Raw genomic sequence first — 24,410 nt, 5'->3', positions numbered from 1 at the left:
CTGATACATGTTTTGATTTTTGATGTACAAAATATTGAGCTACTTTTAAGCCTAGTAAATAAGTCCACAACTATCTTCATAAAAAAAATACGTATACGCAACCAGTTGTAAATTATGTTTCACCAACATGTGTTGAAACTACCTGGAATGTTTACAATGGTTTAAATTTGTCGAATTGCAGGTATAACTGCGACTTTTACCGGTTTTATAAGCATAAAAAAATTTGATGTTGCACATACTTTATGTTATCATCAAAGTTTTTACTAACACCGAGTTAAAATGCTATTTAGGAATTGATCGTAAGCTATATACTTACATGTGTATGACTTACAATTTTTGAGATTTTTGGTGAAAACAGCCACTGGTTCAGAACATTTTTTTGTAGGTTTTTAATGTCACACCAAAACTAGTTAATACTTAAAACACCTATAGGAGTGAATTCTAGGAATTCCCTGTAAGAATGATAATAGATCATTTTCCAATAAATTGAAATTCTATAGGGGGCACATTGGAGAGCTCGAGATAATTGATATTGATATATTTTTTTTGTTTTCAAACTATATATAGTGCCTTTCAGAGTTTAAGACACAAAATTAGTTAAAGAAAGGCCTGCTGTGAAAAGATTTACAAAATTACAAAATATAAATGTACTTTTGAGGATAAAGGTAATTGTCAAAACAATTTAAAATCGCTTATTGAATAATCGAACCTGTATATTTACATCAAAATAAGCTATATTGTAGAAAATTGTTGTTTGGTTTACACCAGATGGAAAGTACAAAAGGAATTTCTAGGTCATGAACAAAGGTAAAGAAGAAAGAGGCTTGTAAAACGAAAGGGGTCGAAAGATATCAGAGGGACCATAAAACTCGTAGATCGAAAAATACTGACAACGACATTGCTTAATGAGACATAATTAAGTCAAATGACCGTGACGTCAACAACGTTTTTTCATGGTTTTCTACGGTTTGAAATGGAATTTAGAATTAAATTATAAGAAATGACTGTAATATTTTTTTCTGTCTATTAGAAATAACAGAAAAAATGTGGTGCACACTGTTAAATAACCCGCTACGCGCGTTATTCAGTGTGCACCAAATTTTTTTTGTTATTTCTTCATAGACAGAAAAAATATTACAGTCATTCCTTAAATAAACAGATTGAAAAATATTACTTTTTGTTGAAATTAATGATAATTTTACCAGGCGTAGCTTTGATTTAAATGTATTTTGGCATTTCTTAAAAAAAAAATATGTGTTTAATTGAATAAAAAGTCTAATTTGTAAACTAATTCTCTTTTCTCCGAAATAGGCTATTAGAAATAACTTTTTTAATCAATATGTGGAAAATGTTGTGAAAATAAAAAGTGTAAATAACTTTCTGACAATACTTTTCTTGGGAGAAAAATATATGAACTCGTCCAGTTTTCAGTTTAAAAGTCATCAAAGTAACTGTACACAATTTTTCAGTTTAAAAGTCATCAAAGTAACTGTACACAATGATGTATTTTCTGAAGAAATCAATACACGTGTATGAACAGCTTGAAGGTAAACTAATTATAACTCAATACAATCAAATTGCTTAAGACTAAATGACCAGTCCACATCATAATGAGTAATAGTTGGATAAATTGTGTAGAGAGACAATGCCATATATCTAAAGTTAATATTTTGTTAATAATTGTCAATCAAAAGATGTGCTGTAATTTAAAAAAAAGAAAACCATATGTCTTCCTATACTAGTATAGTTTTCGGAACTTTCATTTGCGTACATAAAGCAATAAAAATTTCGGGCGTCACAATTCTTCATAGTTATATATTTAATATAAAAAATACGTCCTTTTTAAATATCAATGTTTTACAAATAATGTATGGATACAAAGTGAAATCATTTCTTAAAACACTGCAAAAACAATCATTCTAATTGATATTGTAGTATAGTTATTAACAGCGTTGAGATGTACTGTTGTACAGCAAACATCGAAACACCTCATAAAATTTGATCACGCACTATGGAGACCTAGAGACAGAAATCTGGTATGTTACCAATATGAATACACATTGTAGCGGTGCAATTAAATTTTATTGAATATCAAAAGGGAAGGGAGGGGTAAATAAGACTATTATTATCTTAAACTTTTAGAAGTTCGAAGCGTTTGAAAATATGCCGCAAAGCCCTGTGTTTTGACCTTTGAATAAACTGGTAGTGCATATACACTTTATATGATATATTGTTATACAAAAAGTCATAGTCACAAAAGCTTTAGTCGAAATGGGAGTTCCTATGGGAAATTGCGTTCTTTATATTTACAAAAGTGAAACTTAGAGTACATAACTACAACAGCTGTGTCCACTTTTATTTAGAAATCCATACAGCCCTTTCATAACGATAAAAGTCATTACCAATGCATACTATAAAACAAATTCCTAATCACTTATTCTGCTATACATTTTCAAAAGGTGGTGAAGCAATTATGGAGTGTAAAGTTACACTTTCACTGATATGTATTAGTTTTCTAATAATTCCAAATGTACATCCGGGGACAATCACAGGAACGCAAATTAAACAAGGTGAGTTAACACAATGCTACAAGAAAATACTTTGTAATAATAAAAGAGGCATTAAAACCGTGCTAAATGATAATAAAAAATAGACATTAAACAATGCTACACGCACAAGTCCATTCATTGTTATGACACAGTGTGTATAACATGATGGTTATATTTTTTTATATAAACTCAAGTCTAAATTGAAAACAGCGTTCAAACCTCAAAACCAACATTTATGTTGACCATACTTGTATATTGTATATTGTTTTCGACTTTCCGTAGCGTCCAGCCAATTTTTAACTGTAAATCTTCTCTTTGACATATACGACATTTTACCTTTCCGGAGCACATGAGATCACCCCTAAATTTTGGTGGGGTTCGTGTTGCTTATTCTTTAGTTATCTATCTTGTGTCATGTGTACTATTGTTTGTCTGTTTGACTTTTTCATTTTTAGCCATGTCGATGTCAGTTTATTTCCAATTATGAATCTGACTGACCTCTGGTATCTTTCGTCCCTCTTTAAATCATTGCATGAATTGAGTAGTATTGGTATTTCCGCCTAGGTTTGTATGTATAAATAATCTCTGTATGTTGTTTTCAGCCACTGATGTTTTGCAAGCCATTTCAGGCAAAGACATCTCCAAACTTATAAAGATAAAAGATGTGGATTTGAAAGGAGGATCGTATATCAAAAAGTAAGACAACTCTATAGATATATGAAGATGTGATGTGAGTGCCAATGAGACAACTCCCCATCCAAAAAACGAGTGTAAAGCGGGAAAACCAATGGTCTAACCTATATGAAAAACGAGAAACGAGAAACACGTATAAATAACATAAACAATCGACAACTACTGAACATCATATTCCTGACTAAGGACAGGTGCAAACATTCGCAGCGGGATTAAACGTTTTAATGGTACCAAACCTTTTCCCTTTTTCTGAAACAATAGCATAACATCACAACATAGAAATCCACACGATAAAATATCAATTGGAAGGCTTAACTCAATCAAACAAACGTAAATTAACACACTATGAACGAATAAATTTGATCTGCAATACCTGAATGCAAATACACAGTTAATAAAATATTAGGGACAAAAATTCAAGGCCAATAAGCAAACAAGCAAGCACAAACAAAGCTATGGCAAGACACCCCCGCGAAATATTTAACCCATGGAAAATAATCACTTATGAAAAAAAAACTGTTTTAATAATTTCTACAGGTAAATGAAAAATAATTTTGTAGTTTTAGGTATACTACATATGTGTATAAAATTCTTCCAATAATTAGGAATACCAAGAAAGTTCTGTCATACAAAAACTTGTCTGAATAAGATAAGTAACCAACAAGCAATACAATTATTGAAACATTATACACAACTACAATTGAAAAATGATTTGGTACTTTTCAAATCATAAAACGGCGTATTTGCTTTATTGAATAATGTCACACCTTTGGTCATGTATCTTTCTCTATTTATTACATGATTGACCCTTTTCCAGACCTCTTAATTATTTGTATTCAAACAATGTGTGGTGCGTTTAATCTCAGTCCTACATTTGTTAAAATTCGATTTTGACGTAAAGCGTTTTCCTCTGAAATACGATATTTATCCACTCTCGACAGTTAAACTTTAAATATTTAAAATGATCAGGCGAGTCTCGGTTTTTGAATTGACAATTTAACTGACAAGAGTGGATGAATATTGAATCGCACTCGATACAGTAGTTGAATTTATATTAGAATTTCATTTCTTTTGATTTGAATGTTCCGGAGGAAGGTAAATTGACACTAACAATTTATAAATTGTTATTTTCATTTGATACCTTTACTACACGCCTCTGATAATACTATTTTAAAATCAGCGTTCATATACTAGTAATATTAATATTGAAAAGAAAGTACTTATGAAATTTGTGTTATGTTAAAATTTTAACATTGTAAAAAAACAAGTAATCATATGTAATCCATTAACAAAACTTTTTTGTCTAATTAATCAGTATAAAGATTACTCATGTCGACATTCCAAAAATATCGATTAAAGGAGATTGGAAGAACAATCTTGTTGTCAAGGCATCCAACATTGGACTCGGAGTAACAGCTGACTGGCGGGTAAAAAAGTAAGTTCACAAACAATAACCCAACATGTGGCATAACATTGTTTTTTTCTACGGTGTGAATTTTATTCCTGTTTTGTGCCAGAATACATGGCATCTAAGGCGACCTTCAATAAAATTTGAACCATATATTTATTCCAAAAGTTCATTTTTTTAAACTGTCACCAGATCGTCCTGTGATTCGCTTAAATAATTTGTAGACCAAGGAATCAAAACAGTATTGTATATACATTTGATCTATTAAAAACCTTGATTTGGAAAGTCAAATATATAAACATTATATGCATGAATTTTTTTCCCCCTTTTGAATTGTTTTACACTAGTAATTTTGTTGGTCCCTTTATAGCATGCTGTTCGATGTGATTCAAGGCTCCATGTTGACGTATAATTGTTAACTTTTACAAACTATGACTTGGATGGAGGGGTGTCTCATTGGCACGTATACCGCCTCTTCTTATATTTATTGTATTTCCTATAATGATTTCTTAATAGAGGGTTGCTGCTCATCATTAAGCTATTAAATCAAGAGTAACACATGGAGAAGTTTAAATAGGCCTTTCGTACATTTTACGGACGCCATCACAAATTTGTTATACGTTATTGAATAATTTTTTAACAGATTATCGCGAATATGTTCCCAATAAAGTATCAACAATCCTGTCCCTTTTTTACGAATGTGACCTACCGAAAAATACTTCTTACCGGTTTCTTACTAATATAAGTAACTTGATGGGTGCCACATGTGGAGCAGGATCTTCTTACCCTACTGTAGCCCCAGTTTTTGATGTGGTTCTTGTTGCTTAGTCGTTTGTTTTTTGTTTGTTTAACTTTTCCTTTACAGCCAATACGAATGTCAGTTATCCTCGATTTTTGAGTTTGAATATCCCTCTGGGTAATTTACTTTTTCATTTAAAAGAATACAATAATTAGTTAAGTCCGATGTGAATGTATAAATAAACAAAGGATGCATCCAAGAACAAATAATGTAAATTAATTTCAGAATGGAAATATATATAATTGAAGTGTATTCTTTTCAGGCGGATTTTCTTTATAAAATATCGGGAGACTGGTACTCTAAAAGCATCTGTTTCAAACGTGACGTTCCAGGTTACCTTAAGTAAGTCAACCAATAAAAAAGTAAATATAAAAATAAAATCACAATGAGAATTAAAATATTGACCAAACAATTACTCAGGCAATTTTGTATTGAGGGTTCGCGTTTCTGTTACCAACTATTTGTTGATATTCTTGATAATTGTTATCAATACACCTTCTGTTATTCAGTAATAAAATGAATAAAAAACCGAACTCCTGTAAAACAATAGTTGATCACAATTTCCATCTGCGCAACCCGTACTTAGGTTTACTCTGATATGGTTCACTCGAAGTTCTCAATCGGCTTAGAATTCAACTATAAAAGTATAAATTTTATTTTTCAAACATGCTGGTATGTCACAAAATATTTTGTCATCTCTTAACCTAACATGACAATACCAAGTAGTGTTGATTTTTATTTCATTGAATTCTGCAACAAATGACAAAAAAGAACCTTTTAATAGCTACGATATCATATTTTATTTTAATTCAATAAGATCTGACTTTTTGTAGACATGCGCACATTTAAGGTTGCAAACTGTTCTGAATCGATTGGTTCGTTTAACGTCAAACTTAAAGGTAAACTGTTGGCATGGGTTGTAAGAACATTTGTAAATGTTGACAAACTGTTGAAGAAGAAACTTAAAGGAAAAGTAAGTAGCTTAGTTATAAATAATTTAATATAAATAATAGTATATACATTTTGTTTAACAATTATGAATTAAGCAGTGGAGCTGTTTTTGACTCTTTACCTGATTATACTTTTGCTTTTCATTATTTGAGCTTTATAAAGGTGATACCTAACACTACAGGGAGATAACTCTGCAAAAATCATCAAAAAAAATGTAAAAAGGCCAAATTAAGTACGAAGTTGAAGAGCATTGAGAACCACAAAATCCTAAATGTTTTGCCAAATCCACCTAAACGTTTCAATTATCTTGTATTCTTAAAGAAATATTAAGCTTCTAAATGATCAATAAAAGTGTTTGTCAAACTGCTATATAACCAACGATGTTTTTCAAATGGTCAAGGTAAACATTTTGTCAAAACTTTATGAAAGTTAAACGAGCCAAATTAATATTAGTCAAAGTGTTGGGTAACACATTGATTATCTTTTGTAGAAGAAACGCGCGTCTTGCGTTTACTTTGTTACAAATAGTATGTTTGAAGGTTTCCTTTACCGCTGTTCAAATCTCAAAATCCAATTCCATAGAAAAAAGCTAGATCACAAACAAAACCTAACGAATCGCAAGATTTCCAAAAACCAAAAATAAAAGAAGCGGTGACAGGGTTATCCAGGGATCTCCATGGATGAAAATTGAACCATGGAGGAACTTTCACCATTACAAACCTTGTCTACGCTGTACAGTGTAGCGCGATCGGAAGTATTTTATCCCTCCATACAAGGAATGGTGAACATGCTAATTCATTGCTTATTTAAGTTATATTTATTTGAATTTTCATTATAGAATTAGAAGTATCAATATTTTCATTTATTGCCGTTTTTAACCATTCAAATGCCAAGTCTTCATGGTCCTCCCTTAGTCGAGAATGACCAAAAGCTTATCTTCTCCTGTAATATTAACATCATTCATTTGCGAAAAAATTTAATTAAGTTTCACAATCAGGAATAAATCATTACGACAAAATAAAAGATCAGACTACTTTTATTCTGGTTTTTAAGGATATGGTAGCCATAACATATATCGCTAGTGAGAATATATATTGTATGATAACATCAAGTACAAATGTTTATTTCGATTCAAAACAAATCAAGATTTCAACTTGAAAACAACAAAAATAAATACAAAGTTATTATTACTAATGTTATTTCAACTGATCGGGCGAAATTATGGTTTAATTTACATGCGGACACTCTATTGGAAGATGTGTTTGATAAGGATGATCGCTGTTATAACTATTATTGAATTCTAATCACATATCAATGTCACCAAACGCATATATAAAAGAACTGAGTGTATGGTATGTACGATTAGAAAGATAGTAATGAAATGTAATTTAAAACATGCACATTCCTTTTATAGATATGTAAGGCTATAACTAAAGCGATCGATAAACATTCTTCAAGAATTTTAAAAATAATAAAAGGATTATAAACAAGTGTCATACAATGGTAAGTTTAGGATAGATATTAGTCATGTTAGTGTTCATACTTTTTTCAGCTTTTTCCCACTTAAAATGAATCAACAGGAAAGCCATCATTTTGTATACCTAAATAACAACATTCATATGCTATTTGTGCAAAAACATTTTTTAAAAGATTCTAGATCTATAAGTATCTAATCATTTATTTTCTTAAATCACAAAATTTCAAATCATTTAAAAAGTAAAAACAATACCGAGGAAAACTCAATACGGAAAGTCCCTAATCAAATGGTCAAATCAACAGTTCAAAACACACCAAACAAATGGATAACAACTGTCATATTCCGGACTTTTCTTTGGTCAAAAATGGTGGATGAGACCGGATATTATAGCCTGCTAAACTTCTCACAAAACGCATTCCAATCAAACTCTCATGTCTCACAGAACATCTCGACGTGGTAAGTGCAGCAGACAAACAAATCAAATAATTGATAATGAAAGTTAACAATCTAACAATATAACTGCATACATGTACGTTTAGTTTTGTACACTGTCATTTAGAACGAAAACACTTAGTTCTGGTTAGCAGTTAAATGGCACCGAACTGAAACATTTTTTTTTAAATTTATTTTTCAGGTGGTACGAATAGGATTACTACAGACAAGTAAAATTAAAACAACGAAGATGAAGACGATATTTGATAAATAGTATCACCAATGTTTTACTCAGTTTTATTCATGATTTTAGATAAGCCGTCTTTTGAGGCTGTGAAGCTTCAAATTGATATATATCTTTTTTTTTCATTTGTTTCGAGAAACATAGCAATATATGAAGGTGAGCCAACAGAGATTATGTATGTGTCATTATTTGAATTTTTGATTATTTGGGAATTGGTTTACTGTATTTGAAAATAAACATACACCATATAATCTATTGTTCAGCGTGTCAATTTGAATTATTAGAAGACAAAATATTAGTCCCTTAGTGGTCATCTACATCTCTACTGCTCTTTTAAAATGATCAAAAAGTTTGAAAACACAATACCTATTGTCACCAGCTGCATCTATAAAACTAAAATTAGATTGACATATTTCATACCTCTACACCACAGGGAACCTTGGAGTGAAAAAAAAATCTACAATGTGTAAATAATACAGATTAATTGGTGTATCTAGACTAATAGACAATACATAGTTGTTGCCAATAAAAATATATTAATGATGCTTGTATATGGATATATAATAACGCAACTTAGACAGTCGACTGCTGTGTTCATGGATTTGCTGCGTTGTCTCTGTACCCCTTTTAAAGATTTGGAAAAATGATGATTACGACCTTCCTAAAATTGTCTATTTTAAACTGTTAGATTGTCAAATTTTGACGTTTTCAACACATTTTCTTATCAGTGTGAATGTGAAAATTAAAAATAAATGCTTTACCGTCTGAAATGTCAGACGACACACAAACATGTTTGTCCTTCTATATTCCAGACGCATTAATTCTAAGTTCCACGTATATAAGCGTTGAAGAATATATTGTACCGTACCATTATAATGGACGACAATTTAAAAACAATTAAGTAAAGAAAATTCTTAATCAAAGAATCAAGTTTCAGGCAAACAAGCAAATAACTAATGTGGAAATAACGGCCACAGTTCACTTAGAATGACGAGGTCTGACATGATTACAGAATACCGACATGATTGATTTAACTGACAAATCTGTGCACCATTGGTAGCAATGAATGCTCAAGTTCCTCAAGGTTCAGCCTAAAGAGAACGAGGTTTATGATCCCCATACGTCGGGTCTTATTCGCATCACCCCCTGGTTTCAGGGGAGTAAAGACTAACAGTTTCTTTATCATAAAACTCTATATGCACGCTGAATACATAGGCCGTACTATGTATTATAAAACAGTCAAGCTCGAACTGGTACCAATTCAGAACCGGCCACTCAGGGTAGACATGAGATGGTCTCAACAGAACTTCCTGATGTACCGCGGGAAAGTAAAAACCTAATATGATCCGACGTACAATTACGGGAAACGATCATAACCCCTTAATCTTGCCACTTGAGTGTGTCTATACACACTCATCAAAATCCCCTTCTTTTCCACAACCTAAAGGTCCATTTAGGTGAACTATCTAAGAAGGCATTAGACTTTGTTAATACGTTTGAATCTTGGAAAATCATATTTTTCCTTTTGTAATAGCTTTGTTATCATGGGGCTGTTATCCTTCCATGATATCCCCTCAGCAAGATTTGTTTTGGACGATATCATACTTTTGTTGTATTATTTATGTAATATATATATTTAAATCATCATAAAACGCAATATTTTAGCAGTAATACATCCACTGATAAACTGCTCATGAATTATCCATGTTTACTAAAAGAGTTATCTCGCCTTACCCGGCTTGGTTAAACAAATTTATTTTAAAGCACATATGCTTGGTACTTGTTAAAATATTTTATATTTATAATGCGATAAATCAGGAAGTTTTCTTCAGAAATAAACATTCTTATCAATAAAATTGAACATGAGTGTACAAATTCGGAGATTTGGGTAACAATTAGACTGATTGGTCACTGCAAAAGTACAATGCAAGATAGTGGTATACCATGAATCTACCTAATTGCTTTGTTAATCTGTAATACGCACTAATATTAGTTTTCCATTCTCAATTTTATTATCCTCTACAAAGTTTACGAAAATACATTACCTGTATAAATAATTTATGCTATTCTTCTAGGTACCCCTTCTAAGTCGAGTACATTTGTATATATTTTTATTTTTAACAAGTAACGGGACAAATATTTTAAAAACAAGGGTGTATAACGTACACTTTTAAAAAATAATTTATTCGTATCAAGCAATACATATAGAACGTAACACACTTCCTGTACTAAGTCGGCAACCTGCCACATGCATTCCTAGTAAAACTTAAAATTCGGATACAGCTAAGCAGTCTGTGCAGCTTTTTGGAAAGTTCAAACTTTAATTCCGACTAGAATGTGTCAATCAGCTCTGTATATAGATAAGAATGCTAAATGTTCCTTTTAATAGAAGGAGATAGATCACGAGTAATTAAAATTAATTTAAAAATTCATGAAGTCACCCATCTGGATAATATACGTGTTTGTCTGTAAAAGTCCTTAAAAGTAAATACCATATATTTGTTTTGTTTCTAAAAAAAATTGTGGGAAAGCCCATAGTTCGTGCTGACATGTGATACATGTAAAAGAAATGTGATGGTAAAATACAAAGGTATCCTTAATGTTCACATATCCGTGTTACATGATGATGACAATCAAAAATATTATAAACAATACATGTATATATACAATAACATTATCGCACTTCAAAGTAAAGAGGATATTGTGTATCATGCTCTGTCATGAGCTTTAGTGAGCTATCTGAATAACCTATACCAATAGTAATAACAGATCATACCCGAACCCGCCCCCCCCCCCCCACCCCACCCCCCTTGAAACCAAATAAACACTGTTAAATTCAACGTTCTGTTCAAATTGTGACTGTTAAGGTCGAGTTCATGATTCCAAATACCCCCCCCCCCCCCTTTTTGGGAAATTCCTGGCTTCGAGCCTGCAGATCATATGTTGAGGTTGAAAATATCAACTCAGATTTGCTTGTATAAATATATTTGCTTGTAAAACTATATTAACTCTGTTTGCAGAAGTCAGAAAATTTAGGGTCGGGCATGATATGTATGTTTCAACAACGTAAATATGAGCTCTGTAGCTCTCTCAAGCTCAACTGACTTGATATTTAATACAAAAATCAGATATCAAATTATAAGCATATTACACAACAAGAACACATGCATAATGAAATAGCTAGGCAAAGTGAAATATGCATAAATTAAAGCAGGCAAGCTTACAAGAATAGAAACGCAAATTGAATGTATATATATATTTATATATATACATGTAACTGAGTAACTCACTCATGAAAAAAATAATTGGTATGAATCAATGAAAAATCTTCACAGTAGACCAAAAGGCAAAGAAATCTTAACAATAAGTCATTGTACTGCCTTCAACAATGAGCAGGGCCCATACCGCATTAACAACAATAAGTCTTTTTGCTGCCTTCAACAATTAGCAGAGCCCATGCCGCATTAATAACAATAAGTCACTTTACTGCCTTCAATAATGAGCAGGGCCAATACTGCATTAATAACAATAAAGCATTGTACTGCCTTCAACAATGAGCAGAGCCAATACCGCATTAGTGAGTAACTAAAAACCCCAAAAGAAAATGTTATAAAACATTTTAAACAATCAAACGAGAAAACTGTAGGCATAAATTATGTACATTTCTTTTTTAAAGTAATGCCGATTAAAGTGTATCGAACAATATCAGGAAATATTAAAGACTGTTCAAAGAATTTGCACGTGTAAATAATCGAAGCCATCGACTCTGATTGGATTTATTCTAAAGCTATATATAGCGTCATCCGCCACAAAATTTGTCCTTTGTCTTCGAACTCTCATACTAGTGTATTTTATTTACACGTCAGCTGAGCCAACTAACACATAGTGTATAATTGTGTTGACGAATTTGCACTTATTGCCCTCGTGTGTATCTTGTGTGTAATAGCGCTAGGTGCGTCTTCCAAATAACTGCATGGTTATATAAGATATTGTACATTAAAGCAGAGACATGTAAAAAGGCCACAGTGCGATCATATTGCTCAGGTGAAATTCAAATTAAATATATGACATCAAATTATAATAATAAAAAAATTCTTTCAGTAAATCTTATCTTTATCACTATCATATTAATCTTATTCATTATGAGATAAATGTAAATTAGAATAATTATACGCCACAAAACATCAACTTTTTTATAAATTAAACATACCAAGATTGATGTTTGACGAAATCTGCAAACCGCTGGAACCAGGTAAGGAATTCTTTGGATCAGTGCCAGTGGTTCTCCTTTTGAATCGTGTTTTCCTTGTGCATCTTGTGCCGTGTGAAATTTTAAATGGGGCTCCTGGTGTGAAGATTGGTTCTGCCATTAAATTGATCACCGGTCAATGAGCCACTGACAAATTGGAAGCTGTCCCTGTCATTCGTGCACTGTATAAGTTTTATGGCGAAGATTCATTAATTAAATTGTTCAATGGTCTTTACACATCCACACATGTCGAAAGAAGCTGGATGTGTTCCTCGTGTTGATTGCATCGACTCGTGTGGTGACAGTTCGGTTTACCTTTTAATTTCGTCATTTGCTGGCACTTGCAAATGAAAAATCCTTTCTTGTAGAATTACCGTCTCTTCGATAGTTTCATATCAAAATATTGGAATATGCTATGCGGATGTCAATGATTTTTTACGATTACATTTTTGAAAGAAAGGCAAAAGATACGAAAGGGACATTCATAGGTCGAAAACAAAACTGACAACGTTGTGGCTGCAAAGAAAAGACGACGAGATTAACAACACGACACAAAAACAAAAGATAGAAAACTAAAAGCAATTAAAACCCCATCAGAAACTATCGGGGTTATCCGTGTCTTCGGAAGTGTTAGCAGAACCCGTCGTTATGATCCGTTAAAAACACCGTTGATAAGTCTAATTCGTTATTCACATTCGGGGAACGGGAACGTGATTATAGTTACGATTATAGTTGGAAAAAAGAGGGACAAAAGATACCAGAGGGACAGTCAAACTCATAAATCGAAAATAAACTGACAACGCCATGGCTAAAAATGAAGTCGACAAACAGACAAACAATAGTGCACATGACCCAATATAGAAAAATAAAGAATAAGCAACACGTATTCCACCAAAAACTTGAGGTGATCCCAGGTGCTCCGGAAGGGTAAGCAGATCCTGCTCCACATGTGGCACTCGTCGTGTTGCTTATGCGATAACAAATCCGGTAAATAGTCTAAAGTAGTAGGTCACATTCATGAAAGGAAAGGGGATTGTAGTTTATGACGTAATGAACATATCCGATATCATTTGTGAAACGGTTATTCCATAACGGTCAACCAACTCGTTATGGCGTCCATAAAATTTACGAAGGGATGATTTCAACTTCACCATTATGAACTCTTGGTTTAATAGATGGCTTGTGAGCAGCAACCCTCTATCATGAAAATCATGATAGGATGATAGAACATGTCTGTTGGTAGAGCATTGTTACAGGTTAATTAAATATTACTTTTCTCATTTTTGTAAAATTCAGCACATAGGGAAGGAGGTACATAATTCCTATTCTTAATTAAAAAAAATAGAATTAATATTAACGCAGGTGTTTGTTTAAAATATTATAATAAATTGACGAAAATACAGATATCTCAAATAAAAATGAAAACTTGAAATATCTTTTAATTAATATTTATTTTAATAACATCTTCTACATAGAGTTCGGTATATTTGTTTTTTAACGCAGTAAAAGAATTGAAATCATATGAAAAAACTAATGACGTACCAAAAATGAAATATTCTATTTCAAATTTCAAATTTATTATATTTTAAAGTATTCAACACATTTTCCTAGCAGTGTTACAGTGAAAATTGAAATAATTGCTATACCGTCTAACCTGTGAGACAGCAAATAGACAATATTGGTTATCCGACATTCAAAACGCATTTGTTTCAATTTTAAATTGTAAGTGCGATGTAGAATATATTTTAAAACGTCATGAAATGTGCTTTACGCTACCAATTAGTGCAAACCTGTATTACCAGTAGGTACAGGACAAGAAAAGTAATTTATTTCTCTATGCAACAGGATAAATTCTGGTATTTTCAATGCCCATAAATTGGACATAAAAATGCAATAATTTCTGAATTAACATAATATACAAGTTTTGATTTATGGACTGAATGGTTTAAGAATTTCAAGGAAAATTTAAATCATAATTTCATCTTACTGTTGGGTTTCAATATTTATTATAAATAAACATGACCTGATAATGTTAATTCAGAATAGGGCTTCAGACTCATAAAGTTATAAACATGATAAAGAGTTAAAAGTTAAAACGTCTTCTTTAACTTGCTACATACTTCCTGTACAAAAATATAACATATGCATATGCACTGTCAACATTTGTTCTTTGCTCTTTCCACAAGGTACTTTTCTAATTTCTTTCATTGTGGGTTCTGTTTGTGAGGAAATCGATTAAAAAAAACGTAAGAGGCTTGTCATTTCGAAATTCTTCAAAATACGATTTACCTGGCCTGTTTGGTCCATCATAAAGTATGATGACGGTACTGAAGTATAAAAAAAAGCAATGGAGGACGAAAGAGGGGGTTTCGAAAGTTCTGAAATGGTTTTATTTAGGCATTTGAAAATCAGGTTTGAAATGGCCATTAGAAAATCTTCTTTTTTGTACAATGTATTAGAATAACAAATATTAATGAAAGCATATCTTTCGAAATGTCTTTTTATATAGAAGTGTAGAAAAACGTATTCTGCACAAAGTGTATTAACTAGATTTAATGAAGTGACGTCAATGTGGTGTTCAGTCATGAGATAAACATATCACAAAACTAACGACCAGACATTATGAACGATTATAGACAACGGTAGGATATCTAATTGCATAGACTGTTATAGATAACTGGTTTATCAGATGTACCAGTTTGCAACAGAACAAAAATTACAAGATGTAGAATGATTGCCAATGAGACAAATATCCACAACAGAACAAAGGATGTGGATGTAAGCAACACTAAGTCTTATTGTCTATCAACGAACAAAACCCAATTACGAATACTAACCTATAAACGGCACCGGCTTGACACAATTCTTTTCTTTACTTCTGTGTCTTATTCATTCTAGTATATGTCATGTGTAACCTTGTTTATCCCTCTAACACAAACTAGTACATATACTTCATAAATAAAGTCATATTGTCACTATGTCATTTAAGTAGTTCACCGATCGGAAAAATAATTAATCTTACTTATATGGTAACAACCTTATGTGTTATTGATTTGTCCTAGTGACTACACACTCCATCATTTTAACACTTTCCTCTATATAATGTTATAAAATAATGTGTTTTATTTCACACGCAATATGATACATGACACGAGCATTGACGTTTGCAATTATTACAAATGTTCTATCTGATACGAGTGTCTAGAAATCAAATATATTAAGCGACGGTGACATAATTGATGCTAAAGAAAATATTCAAAATCAGTTTGTCTGTAAGATACGCGATTCCTTAAATGTGGAAAATATTCCATGTTTGATCAAAAACTGTTTTGAATCGATCAATAATAGTGATACATCACGTGTAAACGTCATCTACATTTGTTTCCAATAATTGGACATACATGTATTATGATCAGCAGCTACGATAAACATTGAGAATTTTCTAGTTAAACTACCGGCATGTTTAGGCCTGAAGAGCTTCAACTATACATCTAGAGTGTTTAAAGTTTCATTTACACTATTAACAATTCAAACTCTACTTAATAAAGTAACATTTGCATAAAACGGCTGTTATTAAGCTAGATAACTTTATTATTAATTTTCTCAAATTTGTTAGTCAAATCCAATAAATGGATCTAATAAAATATAAATACGGGTCAGCAGAAGTTTATACATCGTTTTTAATTGTTCAGAATACCATAAGGCTGTTACTCTATAACTCATACATCAAAAATAAACTGACAACGCCATGACTAAAAATAAAAAAAGACAAACAGACCAATGATAGTACACAAGACACAACATAGAAAACAAGACTAAGAAACACGAACACCACTAAAAACTCGGGGTGATCTCAGGAGCTCATTTAAAAGGTTTATATCTAGATGTAAAAAGTTATGAACTGGGACGAGGGAGCACACAAGCGTGATTCATGTATATGTAACTAAAAAAAAAGGAATATCAATACATGTACAATGTATGTATATGCCTGTCCCAAATCGGGAGTTTATCATTGACAGGTTGTCGTTTGTTGATGTGTTACATATTTGTTTTTCATTCATATCTTAATATTAGTTAGATCGTTAGTTTTCTCGTGCGAGTTGTTTTGTACAAGTCATTTCAGAGCCGTCCATAGCTGAATATGTGGTACGTACATTGCTCTTTATTGAAGTCAGTACGTTCACCTATAGTTTTCAATTTCTGTGTCATTTGGTCTCGTGTAAGGAGTTCTCTCATTTGTTATCACACCACGTCTTATTCTTATATGTAGGCTACAGTATGATTTCCTATTCAGTATAATCCAGTAAGATTTTCTAAATCCTACACACGAATTTGTTAATGACTTGTCATAACAAGAGTCAGCAATATTATAGTTCATGTTGTTATCAATTCCTTTGATGTGTTAGAGCTTTTGATTTTGCCATTTGATAAGGGACTTTCCGTCTTTAATTTTCCTCGGAGTTCAGTTTTTTTATGATTTTACTATTCAGAGTATTTTGAATTGGGTTTGACTTTAATGCTCTTTTCTTATTTCTATGCTGTAACGAAATAACTTTAGTCAATTGTTTGTTGGAGTGTTATCTCTTCATTTTTTACTATTGCTACGGTTCCTGCTTCGTTCGTTTTTAATTTCAAATTTGGTATGTACTAGTGAACGAAATTATGCGTAGACTTGATGTTATAGTAGGTTGTTGTCTGTTGAGAAATACATAAATGTAAATAACAAAAGTACATTAAAATATGTAAACAACAGAATGACATGAGTTAATGACCTCACAACAGGACACGAAATGTTTATGTTTTACATGAATAGATAAACGTCACATAATTAAAAGACATATTATTAATAATACAAGGAATTTGTATCCGCAACCTGTTTTTCAAATATGTTTGTTGACATTGAAAAAAAGAAGTAAAAGGTAAATAGTCAGATATAAAGCTTTCACACCCTATGACTTACCACGAATAAATATTGTTTTCTTGGAGTTCTATAGTGATTTTGTTTTTCAGATTCAATGAATTCAAAATTCAAACTATATTTTATCATTTTCCAAGAAATTGGAATTTATAAAATACATAACCACATCTTTGTCAAATTTTATTCGACAATTCATGAACATAGATACTATAAAATAAGTTCTTTTTCAATTGATTTGTTATACATTTTTGAAAAGTTGACAAAATAATCATGAAGTGTAAAATAACACCTTCGCTGATATGTATTTTTTTTCTAATAATTCCGAGTGTTTATCCTAAGGAAACCACATCGAAGCGAATTAAACAAGGTAAGTAAACACAATACCACACGTACATACATCGTAATAAAAAAAGAGAAGTTAACACAATGTTACATGTGCATACATTGTAATAAAAAATGTTAACGCCATACAAAAACAAATGTACACAAATATAAATTGTATTTATTAAATGAGGATATATATTGTAATTATTAACTGACGATATGTATTGTAATTGTTAAATAAATAAATTAACGTTATTCTATTTATACTATAACTTTAAACTGTTGATTTGTTTGAATTATTTCTTGCTTTAATTTTAATTTTAACACATTTCATAATTCAGAAACAAAAAAAGGATGAGACACAAATGTTACAACTTCATGTTTATCATCAGCTTGAACTCTGTGTTGAAAATGACAAAATACATATGCTCAAATCACCAGACCAACATTAATCTGTGTCAAACATATATTGTATATTGTATATTGTGTATTGTATTCGACTTCAAATTAAGCATATTAAGTCAGACCAATGTAACCTTTTTCTTACGTAGAAAATATTTTATTTATTGTACCGGTTTAAGAATATCAATAACTATATGTTCCGTATTAATTAAACATAAAACATATATCTATGTTATTTTCAGCAACGGGTGTTTTAAAAGCAATTTCAGGCACAGACATTTCCAAATATCTAAAAATAAAGGATGTGAATTTCAAAGGAGGATCGTACATCAAAAAGTAAGACCATGCTAACATTTATTTTCTGAATACAATAAATAATAATAAAGCAATACAATTTTGCAATATTCTGCAAAGTTTTGTTTTTAAAAATAATGTCATGATTCATGAACGTCATCACTTTGATCATACATCTTATCATTTAAACAAGGATGTTTAAGTCGTTCTCTTTCTATTGTTTTTGGTTTGAATGTTTACGAGGAAGATTTATTGAAATATGCAATTCGACACAGTCACAATATTAACAGTGTTATTTCCATTTAAAAAAATAACTGCACGTCTCTGATCTAACTATTTAAAATCTGCTTTATAATACTAGTAATATTTAATCGTAAGATGAGATAAGAACACTTTATTTTGATTCGGCATGGTTTAAACATACACGTATATAAGTATGGTGACCTATAGTTGTTAATGTCTGTGTCATTTTGGTCTCTTGTGGACAGTTGTCTCATTGGCAATCATACCACATCTTCTTTTTTGTAAGTTTACGCTCTTGAGAGCATTTCACCAAATATATGAAACAGAACACCTAACATAATCAGATATAAATACACATACATACATGGAATGAATACGATATACATACACATACATACATGGAATGAATACGATATACATGCACATACATACATGGAATGAATACGATATACATGCACATACATACATGGAATGAATACGATATCCATACACATACATACATGGAATGAATACGATATACATACACATACATACATCGAATGAATACGATATACATGCATATACATACATGGAATGAATACGATATACGTACACATACATACATGGAAAGAATATGATATACATGCAAGGTAATCAAAGCATAAATCATTTATAAGATGTGTGTGTTCTAGAAGCTTTTATTAAATTGTAAAGATTGAAATACTTATTATTCATATGTAATTCCTTCAATAATGATTTTTATTGTCTAATCAATCAGTATAAAGATAGCCAATTTTGACAATCCAAAAATAACGATCAAGGGGGATTGGAAGAACAATATAGTTATCGAAGCATCCAACATTGGCCTTGGAGTAACAGCTGACTGGCGAGTAAAAAAGTAAGTGCACGAAATAGGAACCTAACTATTTGTCATAAGATCTTACTTATTTTTTTAATTGTGATTGTTTTCTAGGTTTTTTTTTCCATAATTAACTTTGTACCATTGTGTTAGTGCTTAAGTTTAAATTTGTAAAAAAATACATTTCTAGTCAACTTTGAACGTTAATATTTAATAACATTCTTATTGAACTTCTGTCAAGTTTCAAACAGAAGATTTGAATTCTAGTTTTCATTTCTATTTAATATAATAACTCTTTAAAACGCCTGTATTTGTTTGTTGTTCGGGGTATGTTTTACTACTTTCTCGGAATTGAAATTAAGACCAACTCAGTTTATGTTCAGATTATTTAGTATGTGTCATTAACTCAACACCAGACTGAATTGTCTGAAAACTACTGATAATTCATGTAGAACAGGATGTGCTTACCCTGAGATCACTCCCGATTTCTGTTAGGGTACGTGTCACTAAGCCTTTAGTTTTTTTTTGGTGTTTTTTTGTGTGTGCCGTTGTTTGTCTGTTGGTCTTTTCATTGTTTGTTGCCGTAGCGATGCTAGTGCATTTTTAAATTATGGGTTTAAATGTCTATTTTGTTTCTTACGCCTTTCTTCTAGTACTGAATTGACTATAAACGACTTCTCCGGACAGTAATGAATTAACCTCATCGGAAAAAAAATGCACATGACAGAATACTTATAGTTCTGACTGTTCGGATGTTGAAACTGTTTTCATATTGCCATTGTTACGGTACACGTCTATCGTGGCCAATCTATCTGAATAGTTCTGATCAAGGTTACTCAAGTGAGCATTGACATGCACCAAATTCATAAGAGTTTATTATTAATTGCCAATAACTTGAGCCAGTCTGCCTAAATGTCTTTAGCAGTTGCGAGTCTATCGGGCTCAAGTAGACTCCAGGTTTCAGTTTGCATTCCATGTTAATCTGATTGACCGATGTTCATCTATTATGGCCTGATTGATATATTGAAAATGAATTAAGAAAATAAATACTACTGTTTTATCTAATAATAAAAATGTTCTCAATTTGTACAATGTGTATTTAAGAAGTATTTAATTGCTCAAATATCGCACAATATAGAAAAGATCGAGTAAATGAAATAATTTATATAATGAAGACATACGCAGGATAAACGGATATCAGACAACATAGCGATCACAATTTACACAAATCAAAACGGTCTTAGTGTATCTATCGTGTGAATATATAATAAAAACAAAGATGTTCCAAAGAATATAGAATGTAAGTTTAATTTCCAAGTAGAAACCTATAACATTGAATTATATTTTTTCAGGCGAATTTTATTTATTAAATATCAGGAGTCTGGTACTTTAAGAGCAACTGTTTCCAACGTGTCGTTCAAGGTGACCTTAAGTAAGTCTAACAATATAAAAGTAATGATTAAGAAAATAATAAAATAATTATTAACTATCGACAAAAAAATGACACATACAACCTAAATAAATTTTGTACTAAGCATTTTCGTTCATTCCGTCAAGTTATTACTTTTAGAATAAATTTATTGATGTTAAATATTTGTAAGCAATACACCTGTTATTTAGTAGCAAAATTTGTAATAAAAAACGAACACAAATCAAACAAAAGTGTCAGTCACATTTCTAACTTCACAACACGTGCCCCTCGAATAATGTTCATATGTTACACTTATCAACTATGAAAGAATGATTTGTTTGCTGGTATGTCTTAGCCATGCAAACAGGATCATATCAAATAATGCTGACTTTTATTTCATTGAATTGTGCTACAACATGATAAACAAGTACATTTTCAAATAAGCTACAATAGTATATCTAATTTTAATGATTTTTGTAGGCACGCGCACATTTAGTGTTGCGAAATGTTCTGAATCGATTGGTTCCTTTAAAGTCAAACTAAAAGGCAAATTGTTGGCATGGGTTGTAAAAACATTTGTAAATGTTGACAAACTATTAAAGCGAAAACTTAAAGGACAGGTGAGTAGTTTACGATATATTTATAGAAACATAAAGAATATCATCGGCATTTTATTTAAAATCAGTCAACAGTAGTGAATATACTTTCGGCAACACCGCTCAGAATCTTGTCCTTGATTTTAGTTTTTACTCTTTACTTTCCAGCCTTTGAAATGGTCTTTAGTGGGCAAAATTTTCTCCTGGCGTACAATATTATAACATTGGTATCTTTGATTGTCTTTTATTCACCGCTGGTCAAATTTCATAAACAAACTGCGTAAAAAAATAAGGCAATATCCCAAATAAAAACCAGAAAATGTCATGACTGACAAAATGAGAGATTACGGGAGTATTGCCAGAGTTGTGGTCTCCTATTATGTATGCATTATCCCCTGTGCACAACTGCACTTACTTGAGTTTTCACTTTCGGGAATAGGTCATAATCGACACAATAAAAGATTCGACCTCTTTAATACCGCTACCTAAAGACAAACTTACACTCAAATGTATCGATAGTTTGTATTATAATATCAAGTACACGTTTTTGACATCATTTTTACGATTCATCACAAATCTGGCTTTCAACTTCAGAGCAAAAAAATAATACAAAGTTATTACAAATGCCAAGGTACATTTTGTAATAAGGTTCATTATGTAATTTTGTGAGCATGATTTATGTAAGTTAGATTAATATGAACAATGTATCCAGAGAAAGATAGCCATGATGTATAATTTATAAACATACAAATGACTTTTCTTAGGTATGCAAGGCTATAAGTAGAGAGATCAATAAGCGTACAGCAAAAATTTCAAGAATAATTCAAGGATGATGAACAACTATTATAAAATGGTGAGTATGATCGTTTATTTAATTGAAAAGATAGTTATTATTGGTCATTCTTTTTCACAATATTTTTTTCTTCAAATTTAATACACAAGAAAGCCTTAAGTATAAGTTACTGTACCGAAACATTCACATGCTAGTGTTTTAAAAACATGTTTATAAACAATTCTACGATACTAAAAATCACCAAAATTTGTAAGTTTTCAAATCATTTAGAGAGGTATCGCTATCAAACTATCATGCTTATCACCGAAGACCTTACCGTAGTAAATGCAACGAAAAAACAATCAAATTGGAATATAAATGATAATACAATATAGCAATTCAATTATATAAACATAAGTTTGGTGTTAAACACTGTCATCTAGAACGACAACAATCAGTTCTGGTACAGTTAAGCAATACAAAGGAAACAAAACTGATGCATTTGTTTTAAATTTATTTTGTAGGTTGTACGAATAGGGTTACTGTATACTAGTACAAGACGAAGACGATTTTCAATAAATATTATCACGGTTTTTTTTTACTCTGTCTTATTCCTGATTTTATATAAGTCTCCTAACGAGTTTGTTTGCACTGAATTTGTGCATGGTAGTCAGAAGTATCTTGTTTTACAATGCGTTAACCTTAGAGTGCATATCATATGCCTTGTTGTTTGTGCATTTGACTCTTTGGATACTTTGAGAAGCCGAGAAAGGTCGGGTGTGCTATACAAACGTATGGAAAAATCGTCATTGTCAATTTACAATGTTATAGCCTTAGAATGATAAGTGATAGATACTTGTGCTTTTAAGTTATGATCATGAGACTACATGACTTACTTTATGACAAAGATTTTAATTAGAGCAATTTACTTTAATTCCAAGATCTACACTTTTAAATAAAGACAACAGTAGAACACCGCTGTTCGAAAGTCATCTTGTTACAGGACATTTTAAGAAAATAAATGGTGGATCGAACCTGGTTTGTGGCTAGCAATACTTCACCCTTTTATGAAAATATTGAATATTACTCTGAACACTAAAAGGACACCATTACATGACGGGACCCCAGTACAAATAAATGATAGAACATTCAGGACAGCGAAATACTAAAATAAACAATACAATAAAACATTTCCATGCTAATAGTTATCAAAGGTACCATGATTCAATACCCCCAGACGCGCGTTTTATCGACAAAAAACTCACCATTGTTGCTCTGATCAAAATAATCAGAAGAATAAACTTGACTGCAAAACGATCTTGATAAATTAAAAAAATACAACCCCAAATGGGGTAATTCCAAATCTCTTAGTTCATCGGTATACATTCTTATTAATCCTAGAATGAGATTTCAGTGGTCATTATCTGAGAACATTTATTAAAAATTAAAAAAGAATGGTTGCGACCCCCAACCTATTTAAACGTTGTTTTTTTTTATTTTTTTATTTTTTTATTTTTAAGATGAATTGAATACATTATTACCAGAATATTCAGTGTTCATAGCAATCCCTCAAAACAGAGTGTGTACAAATATTTTGGAATATAGCCATGAAACCAACCATAAATAATAACTTACTTCTTTTAGTTGTGTAGATGAAATATAGTAGTGCGAAGCTAAACATTGAAAGATGATATTGATAAAAAATATATCTGTTTTTGTGTGTGTCAAGTAACATAGAAATATATAATAGTATGCCACCAGGGATATTTTTTCATCTCTGGGAAAAGCATATATTATATTGTTAAACGAG

General features: G+C 31.2%; 2 protein-coding genes across 2 annotated transcripts; both read left to right on the top strand.

Moving 5' to 3' along the window:
- The first annotated feature begins 2,449 nt into the window (after positions 1–2,449).
- Positions 2,450–7,905, top strand: LOC139528767 (bactericidal permeability-increasing protein-like). The gene is made up of 6 exons (XM_071324964.1): positions 2,450–2,570; positions 3,152–3,245; positions 4,558–4,677; positions 5,712–5,791; positions 6,283–6,422; positions 7,815–7,905. Exons 1-6 carry the CDS (start codon positions 2,474–2,476, stop codon positions 7,884–7,886), a joined length of 603 nt encoding a protein of 200 aa, XP_071181065.1. The 5' UTR covers positions 2,450–2,473; the 3' UTR covers positions 7,887–7,905.
- A 10,030-nt stretch (positions 7,906–17,935) lies between these two features.
- LOC139528768 (uncharacterized) lies at positions 17,936–23,201 on the top strand. Its single transcript, XM_071324965.1, has 7 exons — positions 17,936–18,087; positions 18,689–18,782; positions 19,741–19,860; positions 21,174–21,253; positions 21,713–21,852; positions 22,593–22,681; positions 23,125–23,201. The coding sequence occupies exons 1-6, from the start codon at positions 17,991–17,993 to the stop codon at positions 22,659–22,661; spliced, it is 600 nt and encodes a 199-aa protein (XP_071181066.1). The 5' UTR covers positions 17,936–17,990; the 3' UTR covers positions 22,662–22,681; positions 23,125–23,201.
- The last annotated feature ends 1,209 nt before the right edge of the window (positions 23,202–24,410 follow it).

The sequence above is a fragment of the Mytilus edulis genome, chromosome 6 (genome assembly GCF_963676685.1).
Source record: "Mytilus edulis chromosome 6, xbMytEdul2.2, whole genome shotgun sequence".
NCBI classification, from domain to species: Eukaryota; Metazoa; Mollusca; class Bivalvia; order Mytilida; family Mytilidae; genus Mytilus; species Mytilus edulis.
This window is presented reverse-complemented; position numbering and strand designations above follow the sequence as displayed.

Bases quoted from the DNA above. Each gene is read 5' to 3' on its own strand.
- LOC139528767 (XM_071324964.1), top strand. From the start codon at position 2,474: ATGGAGTGTAAAGTTACACTTTCACTGATATGTATTAGTTTTCTAATA. The intron at 3,246-4,557 runs GTAAGACAACTC...CTAATTAATCAG, and splicing joins GGAGGATCGTATATCAAAAA to TATAAAGATTACTCATGTCG. The intron at 5,792-6,282 runs GTAAGTCAACCA...GACTTTTTGTAG, and splicing joins GACGTTCCAGGTTACCTTAA to ACATGCGCACATTTAAGGTT.
- LOC139528768 (XM_071324965.1), top strand. From the start codon at position 17,991: ATGAAGTGTAAAATAACACCTTCGCTGATATGTATTTTTTTTCTAATA. The intron at 19,861-21,173 runs GTAAGTGCACGA...ATATTTTTTCAG, and splicing joins GCTGACTGGCGAGTAAAAAA to GCGAATTTTATTTATTAAAT. The intron at 21,254-21,712 runs GTAAGTCTAACA...TGATTTTTGTAG, and splicing joins GTCGTTCAAGGTGACCTTAA to GCACGCGCACATTTAGTGTT.